This window comes from Solanum dulcamara, chromosome 4, assembly GCF_947179165.1.
Source record: "Solanum dulcamara chromosome 4, daSolDulc1.2, whole genome shotgun sequence".
In the NCBI taxonomy this organism is placed as follows: domain Eukaryota; kingdom Viridiplantae; phylum Streptophyta; class Magnoliopsida; order Solanales; family Solanaceae; genus Solanum; species Solanum dulcamara.
The window spans coordinates 72526531-72538308 of NC_077240.1; the positions used below are offsets into that span (position 1 = coordinate 72526531).

At 35.3% G+C, this 11778-nt stretch overlaps 2 protein-coding genes across 7 annotated transcripts; one reads left to right on the forward strand and one right to left on the reverse strand.

Annotated features, from left to right (window-relative positions):
• Nucleotides 1–1922: 1922 nt before the first annotated feature.
• On the forward strand, nt 1923–2892 carry LOC129887560 (uncharacterized). Its single transcript, XM_055962709.1, has one exon. It carries the CDS (start codon nt 2034–2036, stop codon nt 2640–2642), a length of 609 nt encoding a protein of 202 aa, XP_055818684.1. The 5' UTR covers nt 1923–2033; the 3' UTR covers nt 2643–2892.
• Nucleotides 2893–4055: 1163 nt separating this feature from the next.
• Nucleotides 4056–11249, reverse strand: LOC129887558 (UDP-galactose/UDP-glucose transporter 3). Of its 6 annotated transcripts, none has more exons than XR_008766432.1 (9): nt 10831–11249; nt 9279–9376; nt 9031–9161; nt 8803–8833; nt 7664–7767; nt 7348–7469; nt 5561–5988; nt 4784–4831; nt 4056–4575 (listed from the first exon to the last, which is right to left on the reverse strand). XR_008766432.1 is itself a non-coding variant. In XM_055962708.1 (8 exons), the coding sequence occupies exons 1-7, from the start codon at nt 10932–10934 to the stop codon at nt 5580–5582; spliced, it is 999 nt and encodes a 332-aa protein (XP_055818683.1). In that variant the 5' UTR covers nt 10935–11249; the 3' UTR covers nt 4056–4575; nt 5561–5579. The 6 variants fall into 6 exon arrangements, 4 of the variants coding, with proteins under 4 accessions (XP_055818683.1, XP_055818681.1, XP_055818682.1 ...); XR_008766431.1 differs by having other exon boundaries at nt 5545–5988; XM_055962708.1 differs by lacking the exon at nt 4784–4831.
• Nucleotides 11250–11778: the final 529 nt, after the last annotated feature.

Consider the following 11778-nt stretch of genomic DNA (forward strand, 5'->3'; position numbering starts at 1 on the left):
CCAGAAGATCAGTGACAGGTTATGTGATACAACTTGGTGAATCATTAATCTCATGAAAATTGAAGAAGCAGCATACAATAAGTAGAAGTTCAGCAGAAGCTGAGTATAGAAGCATGGCAGAAACTGTAACAGAGATCATTTGGTTAGTAGGATTGCTAAAAGAACTCAAAGTGGAGGTCACTACACCAGTTAAACTTTGTTGTGACAATAAAGCAGCTATGCAGATTGCCTCTAATCCAATCTTTCATGAAAAAACTAAGCACATTGAAAATGATTGCCATTTTGTGAGAAAAAAACTCAAAGATAGCTTGACCAAGACAGAATATGTTGGTACCAAATTTCAGTTAGCTAACTTACTTACAAAGGGACTGGGACTAGCACAACATCAGTTTTTGACTGCCAAGCTAGGAGTTCTTGATGTCTTCCATCCTAGCTTGAGGGGGAGTATTGAGAAATGATCAAATGTAGGTGCAGTGTGAGTGCAGTGCCAAGTGAGGAAGTTGTAGAAGTTTGTTATGTAACAGAATTCCAGCTGGCAACTTAGTTAAGGCACATGTGTCATATGCACTAGTCTATAAATAGAGATACTACTCCTTCAATGTAAAGTGACGACTTAATAATAAAACCTCCCTTCTTCACAATTACTCATTCTCTGCACTTTCATGAAAGAATAGCTTTCATAAGCTTTCATGGATTCTACTCTATAACAAAAATAACACATATTCAACACAAAACCTCATGGAGTGCATTTGAATCTGTTTGTGATAAGTTCTCTCAATTAGCATCTTTATCTCCATCTACATTCATATGCTTATTTAATAAATATCATTAAATAAGCCTCAATTTTAAATGAGCTGAATAACTTTTAACCCAATTCTATCAGAATAGTGGATTGGTTGGCCTCAAGGGTCAAATTCATTTTGACCGCTCTAGAAAGGACTCTAGATCCATATGAATTTTCTAAGAAGACTCTTGTGAAGGTTTGAAAGATTTCAGACGAATAAAGAATTCTAAAAAATATATTACTTGTAAATACTAAAAATCATATACAACAATTATTATTTATATAATAGGAGGCCCGTTCATTTGTAACTCATCATCAAGAAAGCTAGCAAGTTCTTTATTAAACAAAGCTTTTTTCTTTTTGACATTTCTTGTATTCTATCATGCATTTCCCAGCAATATGAATTTATAAATCTTGTCTTATTTAAAAATAATTTATAAATATAAAATTTAAACAAAATACTAATTAATCTCACACTATGTATGAAAACAAAATAATTTAAAAAATAACATTTAGTGATAGGTGATGACTAGTTGATGAGTATGGTAATCAAAGGGGAGTAGTAGCTATTGGAGTAGTGGTTAATTTACAATGATTGTATAATTATCAATTGTGATGGATGTGGTGACTAGTGTGTGTAAAAGATATTTGTTGGGTAAGCCTTGAGGTGGGGCTTAGTATAAAAACACTATTTGTGGGTGTGAAAGTATCGTGTACATCAGTTTGGACATATATTTAGGCGTTGGACAAATTTTTATTTAGGAACAGTAACAATACACTATACATCTCCTTCTTCAGTTATACACACCAACATAATTTAAATATGCATGAGGTTTTACAACTTACTTGAATTAATTATACACACCAACATCAATCCAAACATGCATAAGGTTTTACAATTTATTTGAAAAGTAACATATTTTAAGTGATTAATATATTGAGAATATGTGCAAAAAAAAGTTTTAACTTTTAGAGGAAAGAGTGTCTAATCGGGATGATACTTCATCGTAGATTTAAGATTATAATTCGAATATCTAAATGATATTTACTAACAAATTTTATCGATATTGATGTATTCCACTTTTTTAGAAGTGTCTAATTTTGTTTACATCTTAGTAGTAGTGGCTAGAAAATTGCCAACCACATACCATTTTGATCCAATGGAAACTCAAAACTAAATTCATTTAAAAGAAGAAAAAAATCCTTTCTTAACTGCCCAAACCAACCACTCATCCTAACGGATAAAACCATGGCCACCTCCGCCGCCGCCGCCACCGCCGCCACCGCCGCCGCCACCGCCGCCACCCCACTCTTCTCTCCGACCACTCCTTCCCTCCACACAATTACCAGAATAACCTTCATCTCCGCCACTCCAAAATGCACCAGACCAATCACCAAGCTCCACGTGTCCTCCAACCCAGTTGCTTCATCAAGTACATCCAAACCTAATCAAGAATCCATCTTTTTCGACGGAGGAGCTCACTATGGAGACCTCGCAGCTAATCTCCTTCTGGGTTTCACTCTTCTTTGGCTCCCATTAACCCTAGCTGCAGTATTTAGGGCTTTTTACTTGAGGTACAGGTTTACCAATTTGAGAGTTACTGTTATTTCCGGGTTAACGGGTCAAGACCGGAGCGATTTCTCGTATAAAGTCATCAAAGATGTTCAGGTTGTTCCAAGATTTATTGGTGAATGGGGTGATGTGATTATCACATTGAAAGACGGGACTGTTGTGGATTTGAGGAGTGTTCCTAAATTTAGGGAAATTGCTAAGTATTGTCTTTCTATGGCTGATAAAGAGTCATCTGGAGTTTTGAAGGAGACTAATACTACTACTGATGGGCCTAAAGGTTTTTGACAAAATATATGGTTAGTGTTTTTACTTTGTTTGATTTGAATACATTGTTCTCTCGATAATCTTAGTAGCTCAGTTGGTTGACTATATGAACTTTCGATATTTTGTTCATGTTCATACATTGTTCTCTGGGTAATTGTAGTAGAACAAAACATTGTTGTCCTTTTTGTCAAGGGTATGTAAAGTTTTCAGTTTGCTGTTAATGTATTCAACTGTGACAATGGTTTTAGTATATATGCCTAATTGATTTGTATATTGAGTTGTTTGGGACCTGTTTCTTTAAGTTGATGTTGATAGATCTTTCTTTTGCCTTGGTTTTAACCTCTGTCTTATGAGGTATGAATAATCCATAAAATATACTGAGAATTAGCAAAAAGAAACTGCATGTGTAAAGGGAGCAGCCTCGTTCCGAGTTCATGTAGGGTCGCACCCCAATAGGATGTGATGTAGGCAGCCTACTTTGACTCAAGCATTAGTGGTTGATTATACGGCTTAAACCTGTGAAACATTATTGTTGTTCTAAAGCTTCCCTTCAGAAAACTGCACGTGTGTTTATGAATATTATACTTGTATTATTCATATAGGAAAACAGTTACTCTTACCAAATCTACATAGAAATGGTTAATGTCTAGGTCAATGATTTGGAACTTCTATTCATTGCAAAAATAGGAAAGATTTGAGTTATACAAAAGCTATATAATCAAAGTTGAGCACTTCCATTAAGCAGTAAAGTTCACCACTTTTATGTCAGTTTTAATGCTATTAGACGTTTTTGAGATGTTTTCGAGTATCATTGAGAGACAGCATGCCTTGAACTCTGAAATTGTTCCGATTTATTGTTGCTACATGGTATGGATTTCTGGACTTCTATTACTTTTGGCAGAAACAATGTTGTTCAATGACAATGTATCACCAGGGATGTAAAAATTTTCTTACTGATAAAAACTTAAGTGAAATTGAAAAGGTGAGCCTCCCTATACAAATCTTTTACGATCAATTTGGAGCTAGAAGAAACATGGTTCTCCACAAAGGATAAATTAAAGCCATATGAAGGAGCTCGAGCATTGTTGGATAAATCTTGAGGTTATGGATTGGCGTATTCCCTTGAAGGGTTTGTAGTAGGACGATAGTTGAGGAAATTAGACATCTGTTCCAAACTAAGAGCATGTTTGGATGAGCTTATAACTTGCGTATAAATTATTTTTGTTATTTTGGATTAACAAGTGCTTAAAAGCACTTCTTCTTTACGTTACCTAAACACTACAAAAGTGCTTAAAATAAGCCAATCCAAACAGGCTCTCTCATCCTCACAGGGCGTGTATACATTCCATCTCCCTTCCATCTGTCTGTTCTACAGTATAAGTTGAAGAAAATATATGTTGAATTCGTATGATAAGGATGCTTTGTGAAGAATGCTGACCAGTGAAGTTTAAATGTATTCAATCTTGAAATGGTGAGACCAACTGTTTTCTGGAAAGTTCACAAACTAGATATGAAATGTTTGCTGACTACATTGGAGTCGAGTACTTTCCAATCAAAAGATGCATATAATATTTTAAATTTTTTTCAATCCGAAGATGCAAAATTGAAAGAACCTGTTTTCTGAATATCTCCATCTGTGTCATCAAAGTACCTCAAGCTGTTATGTTCTGTAAAGATATGGCACATCCCCCTCTACAAAATAATGTTGCTATATCTGAAAAGTGAAGATAATGGTTGCAAACTCTAGGAAAGAAAGTGGCCATGAGGTTCAAAGGTCATGACTGAGTCTTGATTGATTAGTTTGTCTTCTCTTGGTCTGGTGTGACTAGCAGGCAACAGCTTCAGCACACAATTGTATTTCAGGTGCTGTGTTAATAAATCGGAGCAGATTTTGCCTTGTTTAACCAGAGATGCTGTCTGAAATTTGTTCTGACTCTTGTTCAACAGTGAGAGACTATCAAAAGTGGAAAGGAAGTACATGATTATCTGACATATTCTGCTGATATACATATTCTAAAAGGACTAAAAGAACAAGAAAAGAAGAAAAAGAAGTTGCTGGACATAACGTCAATAAAAAGGGCAGCCCAATGCACTAAAACTCTTGCTATGCGCGGAGTCCGGTGAAGGACCTGACCACAAGGGTCTATTGTACGCAGTTTTACCTTGCATTTCTATCCGAGATTGTTTTTAAGGCTTGAACCCGTAACCTCCTGATCACATGGCAGCAACTTTATTAGTTACATCAATGTATTGATATAATTTAACCAATCATGATTAGAGACAGAGCCAAAAATTCATACAAAGGAATTCAGAAAAATAACAGGAGTGACACATGATAATAAATATGTGCTTTATGGCAATTTTTGAACTACCTTTGCCACTACATTATAACATTTTTTGTCAAGGGGATCCAATAATTACACACGAAAAAAATCATTTTAGCCTTGATTAACCCCTTGCCTCCCCTTAGCCTTCTCCGCTGATGATGAATTATGACCAATGAAGTATATTGACCTTATATGATCAGTGTCAATTCTTCGACACAAGCATTAATCAATATCCAAAACAAGAGTAGCTTTGATTAGAACTGAACACAATTGAATGCCATAAGAACTTACAGAACTCAATCAGCAACAAAAGACTATATTTCAAATGTTGCAGAATGCAGCTTCTTGCCAATATGTAGCCCGACTCATAACTCTAAGGGGTCGTTTGGTACATGAACTAAATTATCCTGGGACTATAATCCCTAGACGAATTTATCCCACCCGGGATAAACTTCCAAATTTTCACTAAAATTTTCAAAAACTTGCTTTATATATTTGTGTATTTCTTCTGAATGACATGACCTATAATGGAAGTGTGGTCACACTTCCAGTGCATTGGAATTGTAAAAGGAGAGAAAAAGGTTAAACTACTGAACCGTCTACATCACTTACAAAATTATACTTTAATATGTTAAGTGGACTTCTTCTTCTTTGGCATCCTCTGTAACTTCCTCCACTTCAAATATATCTGGTATGACAATCCTGAGAACACCATGATGACGCTTGCCCATTGCTTAGTGGACAATGGGTTGCCACTTAACACGGATGACACAACTATGCTAACAAATTTGCGCGTTGTGGTGATGGTTGTGTTAGTCAGAGAACCAAATCGGCTAATGGTTAGAAAAATGAAGTTCTGGCCAACAGCGCCGCATAGACAGTACACAAGAATGTCCCATGCTGCCTCTGGATGCTGCTTACAGAATTGAACCGCATCAAACCCGCTGGCATTTGGCCAGCCAAACATGAAGATCATATTGTAAATGGTACCCCATAAATTCATTCCTAACATAATATCCCAAGCAGATGTCTTAGGGTACCTGGCAAAATACAAGAATTTTTGTTAGTAACTACAAGTAAACGATTAAAGTTTCATCTAACCAATGACATTTGGCACATCCCTACCAAATCCAAGGAGAAAAGTGGATGGCCACATGCATTAAACAGTGTGTTCTTTCAAATAGCACAATATTTTGGCTAAATCCCTCAAAAGATAGCAGTATGCAATTTCTTCTATTCTTGATCCTCTAGAACTCTATAGGGGTTTCATAGTTCTAAACCTAGATGTGTCTCTTTTGACATCAAGCCACCCGATGTGTGTCAATTCCCAATCAGAAATCTAGCTTATGGTGTAAACCAAAACTCTTAAACAAAGTTGAACTATAACTATATAAAACACAAATGTTTGTGCTCATGGTGTGCATTGACCTAAATGTCCGAGTCTAATGAATTGTTCCCTCTTTGCTTTCCATTACATCATAAAATGACTTATAAACTTTATGGCCTCCTCCCATTGGTTGTTCATGGATTCCATAATCAAGAAATCTATCCACGACTTCTTACACTAGTTTCTCTAGACACATTACTAATTCTATCTACATATTAACAGATCAGGGTCATCTTGTACACCACCCTCCCCAGACCTCGTCTCCAAAACAAACCCTTTCATGCAGCACCCTTCCTAAACCCTAACAGATCAATAGGCTGGTGATGAGCACCATGAAAACCCTAAAAGTCCCATAGTAGGTGGAGAGAGTACTAGGAGAACTTAAGCATCATGAAAAACCTCCCACAAGCAATTTCTCATGTCTTACATAGCACTCTATTCAGCTTCCGACCATGCCAGTGTTTTATTTCCTTGTCAATTATAAACATGATTTAAAGACCATCACCAAATATAGAATACTCATAAGAAAAAACTGTTATGACCTAAGCACGGGAGAAGAGAAGCTAATGAGAATAATATTCATTGTCAAGCAGTAAAATTGTTAGATCAAATACCACATCACCATTAAATATTGGTAAAATCTGCTAGCAAGTCCCAAATTGGCCTGCGCTTTACTTTCTTGGTTTCATATGTACTTAACAGATGTGCGTAGTTGAGAGAACTCTGTAAGTTACTTTGGAGTTTGGAGGATAGAGGACAAAAGATCATTTTCTTCATTTGCATGCTTCTCAACAAGAACAGACAACTAGAGGCAAAGGCAAATGCAATGGATTGCCGTTGACCTAGAATACATGCACGTAATAATGCTATAACAAGCACTGGTAAAATATTCTTGAAGAGAGAAACTACGATTTGCACAGTTCAGAGTGTGATAAGGCGACAAGCTGGGTAGAGGAGCCACACAATCCAACCAAAAGATAGAGATTAATAAGACCACAGATAACGAAACTACCGTGCTTTAATCGAATCCTGAGTAGCATTGGTGAAACCATCAAAGGTGAGGTTCAGGAAGCACAGCCCATATCCAACTGGAGCATTGGGGTGCGCCAACTTACTTATGGTTTTCGAGCTAGTCTGAAGAAAAAACAAGTATAACAGAAAAGGTAAGCAGTGGTGCTAAAAAAACATGCTCTGTTTGCTCGTATAATCACAAGAATCAAATCTGAAGACTAATAGGATAGACAGGAGAGAATGGACACCTCTTCTCTTCTCTTTTTTCCTTTTTTAAAAAAGAATAATTAATTCAGACGTTTTAAATAAAATGTCACCTTTAGAAGTGCAAACATTGATACTCCACCAGCAACAAGCAGTGTGCACACATACTCTGGAACTGTATATCTTATGCCATAAACTATTGTGCCCATGAGCATTACTGCAGGAAAGCGTTTGTAACTGTGTCAGTTAAAAGAAAGCTTTTATGAATACAAATATGTTTTTACGAGTAACACACAAATATATATCAACTTAGGCATTTCTACCACAAAAACATCTATCAGTAAAGGAAGCCAGAAATTCTGGTTTCCAGCAGCATAACAAACAAAATAACATTTTCAGTTCTTCTACTCATTTATATAAGCATGGCTATATCCTATAGCTAAGCCTCCATAGCAACCACTAAATAGTCCTAGACATGATGTCAAAAGGGAGGCATCAATAGAAAAATAGAGGGACCCTTCCCTAGTGCTTTCCATTAATCTCCTACTTTCCTATAGCCTTCCGTTAATCTCCTTTTAGTCCAACAACGCTTTTTTTATCAGAGATATATGAGTGACAGAGATCCCTGTTACAGTAAATGCTCTCTTATCTATAAGAATGAAAATATCTACAAATTACATCTACTCCAAAGTGCGCTTAAAACAATTACTTCGCAGAATATCTACAAATTACATCCTCTTAGCAAACTTGGGAAAAAATTGAAGTTGAATCTTTTGCAAAGACCAACAGTGACTGGAAACCCACCATGTTTAATTGCTATTCTTTCTTCCTCCTCTTTTTTCGGAGTACTGGCTATTCTTTCTATGGTCATGGTCTTAGCATATGTATGAGAGGGGTATTTTCATGTCAACAAAAATGTTTGGGAATGCATATATATTCCTTTGTTTATCTCTTATTCCCAAAAGAAAAAAGAATATATATGCTCATCGACACAAAATACCATTTTCTCTTTGAAAGACAAATCAAGCATTTCTCTAACTCTCACATGTATATCCTTTCGTTATCAATACAACAAAAACTATTGTCCCCTATAGCTTTCCATTGATCTCTTTTTCCCTATAGCTTTCCACATCTCCTTATTAGCCAGCAAACTTGTTTTTGATTGATAATTTGACAACAAAATAAAAAAAAAAAAAAAAAAGGAAAGACATTTGTTACAACTTAAAGAAGAATATTGTTAATGGTACAATACCAGGAATCATTTTTGATGATTTTGCCAGGACCTGCAAAGGCAATTAACCTCATTAGTATTAGAAGTAAAGACGCAATCATTTAGAATAAAAAATGTCAACTCCTATTGCTAGGATATTGATCACAGCCAGTAAACCATTTCATCTAGTCCTAAATGTTATTTCAGAAAATTCTAGAACTAAGGTTTACATTTCACAAGAGGAAAAAATTCCACAGAAATTGGACATACCTGTGCAGGATAACTAATATACTTTAGCGCTTCAATCCCCATTGCTGGTCCAATAGTATTTGTAATGCCAGCACTCCAGTAACTCCACCAGGGAGCACCACCACTGTTTCCGTTAGACCAAATCATTATCACTGCGCAAAAAGCTCACTGAATTCTTAACTAATCATCTAACCAGTGCTAATTCAAGCATATATACAATATCATCAAGAAACATGTGAACATCAAATACTAGAGTGCTGTAAACTTACTCATAAATGACCATATCAGACATACTACATTTTGTGCCAGGTTTAGGAATGCCAAGTGTTCAAACCTTTCCTTGTTCGGGCCAAAACGCTTTGTTGACCTAAAGCCCAAATGCAAACAAACACAAACAAACTAACTTAACGTATATAAATCACTACACAACTTAATCAATCAATCAACAAGACCTCAATACCAAAACAGCTAGGATCGGCTATATGAATCATCTATATACATTATATTCTGTTCAGGTCCATTTGTAAATATTGGCTTTTAAACTAAGAGGAATAAAAAAAAGAAAAAAGTTATATCAAGCTCACAAGCTCCAAACACATTGTGACAAAAGCTACACAAAAACTCAAAAAAAACTGAACTTTATGGCATATTAAAGGCAATGTCTTTGGATAGAAACGAACTCAAGAATCTTTGAAAAGAAAACCAGATGCTGGGAAAGCATTGCAAGAGAAATTGCATTTGTATGTAGTGTCAAAGCTTCTCCTAGAATTAGAAATGTAGTACATAGTCTTATGTTCTAGTTATGTGGCTCTTGTGTTAATAGGTTTCTGTGTATTGGTCTAGCGATGCCGAACTCAGCAGAGTGGGTTTTGGCTTGCCCTTTTCTATCTTATCAGTCAAACCTAAACGCCCTTAATTACAAAAACAAAAAAAGCGCTACACCCTATCTATAGTAAGGGCCTTTTCAATTTAATCTCGCACTTGATTTCAGACAGTCAAATAGAAAGACTCTTTGTTACCTCTTTGTGCCTCCTTGAATTCCCAAACATCGTGTCGGTAAAAAGACTTAAGTTTTGTCAAGATACTTTCTAACATTTTAGTTACCCAAAAAAAAAGGCAATGTGTCGCAACACAGTAAGCCGCTGCCTTAATTTCATTCTTTATTGGTTATCGATATTACTACTCCTTCCATACCAATTTATATGACAGTCTTTACTTTTTAGTCAGTGTAAAAAAGATTGATATCTTTTTAAATTTAGTGACAATTTGATTTTAATCTTCCCATTTTACACTTCATAAGATGACTTAAAAGATCCAGATATTTGTAAGGCTTATTTTAGACCACAAGTTTCAAAATTCTGTTTTCCTCTCTTAAATTTCATATCCGGCCAAACACATTTCACATAAATTTGAACGGACAGAGTAACATTTAGCATAGCACTTTTTATTATTGAATCGTAAGACCACCTCATCAAAAAGTTTAAATTGTTAGAAAGAACAAACTGGTAAATTTCTTTTTTTCTTAACTAATGGCCATCAAACATCAAACAATACGTGGTGTATACCATATTGAATTGTATCACCACTTCTTCTAACAACTTAAACACACTTTTATTATTATTCTCTCCGTTCCAAATTAACAGTCAATTTAGCTCAAAAAAAATTCCCAAAATAATTGTCAATTCAAGAATTCAATACTAAAGTCAGAAATTTAAATAGGTGAAAAAGACCTAACACAACAGTTTAAATGAGACGAAGGACTAATACATTAAAACAATGAATAGAAGCTTCTAGAAATCGGAAGAAGAGTGAAATGCTTACACAGTCTCTTGAAGAACGCCTTGGTAAATATAAGCAGACCAAATGCCGGCGACACAAAAGGCGAGGACCATAACACGGCGGATCCCGGCGCCGTGAGACTCCATTGAGCTTAATATCGTCGGTGGTACCACTTTGATCCGCCTGCCACGTGTATATTCACCGGCGACTCTCCGACGATCACACACCGGCGATAGGGAATCGACGGTACACTTCGGTGTTTGCCGTTGGTTTTCTCTTTTAACTGCCGCTGCACCGGAAATGATGATTGTGTTTTTGGGAAATTTGTATTACAGAAATGTGGGATTTGAATTCGTATATACTCCAGGTGGCGAATAGCTATTGGGTGGCATAAGTGTTAGGTGACATGTGATTGGTAGAGCAAACGCAGACACTTTATTTTTAAAAAAATTATTATGCTTTTCTTTTTATTTTGAAATTTGAACACGACAATGTTAAGTATTCATATTAGAGCTCATTAAATTTGACTTCAACCAAAAAAAAAGAGAGAGAAATTTTTATAAATTTCAGATCTAGAGGTACTTTTTCATATTTACGAAATTAAGCAATACTTCTTTTTCACTCACCTCTTACCTTCCTTTCCTACTCTATATTTATATTTTAATTTTAATTTTAAGTATACAAATACATTTATATATTTGTGTTTTATATTTTTTTATACCAATTTATATGTGTTTCATACCATACATGTATCAATTTTTAGTAATGTATATGTATCATATACACATTTATATTTGTGTTTGGTTGTTGATTGATAAACATGTGTATTTATTTTCAAATTCAAAGCGAATATATGTAACTGTGTTTTATAATTTCAAATATAAATCTTATATATGGGTTTCACATTTTCAAATATAGATCTTGTATCTGTGTTTCAAAATTTCAATTTTAATGTATCATACATTGTATCAGATATGTGTACCTGTGATT

Excerpts from the sequence above, each read along its gene's own strand:
- LOC129887560 (XM_055962709.1), top strand. The coding sequence starts at position 2,034 with ATGGCCACCTCCGCCGCCGCCGCCACCGCCGCCACCGCCGCCGCCACC.
- LOC129887558 (XM_055962708.1), bottom strand. The coding sequence starts at position 10,934 with ATGGAGTCTCACGGCGCCGGGATCCGCCGTGTTATGGTCCTCGCCTTT. Across the intron at positions 9,162-9,278 it reads TCTGATATGGTCATTTATGA|TGATAATGATTTGGTCTAAC; the intron begins GTAAGTTTACAG and ends CTTTTTGCGCAG. Across the intron at positions 7,768-8,802 it reads ATCATCAAAAATGATTCCTG|TAATGCTCATGGGCACAATA; the intron begins GTATTGTACCAT and ends GCTTTCCTGCAG.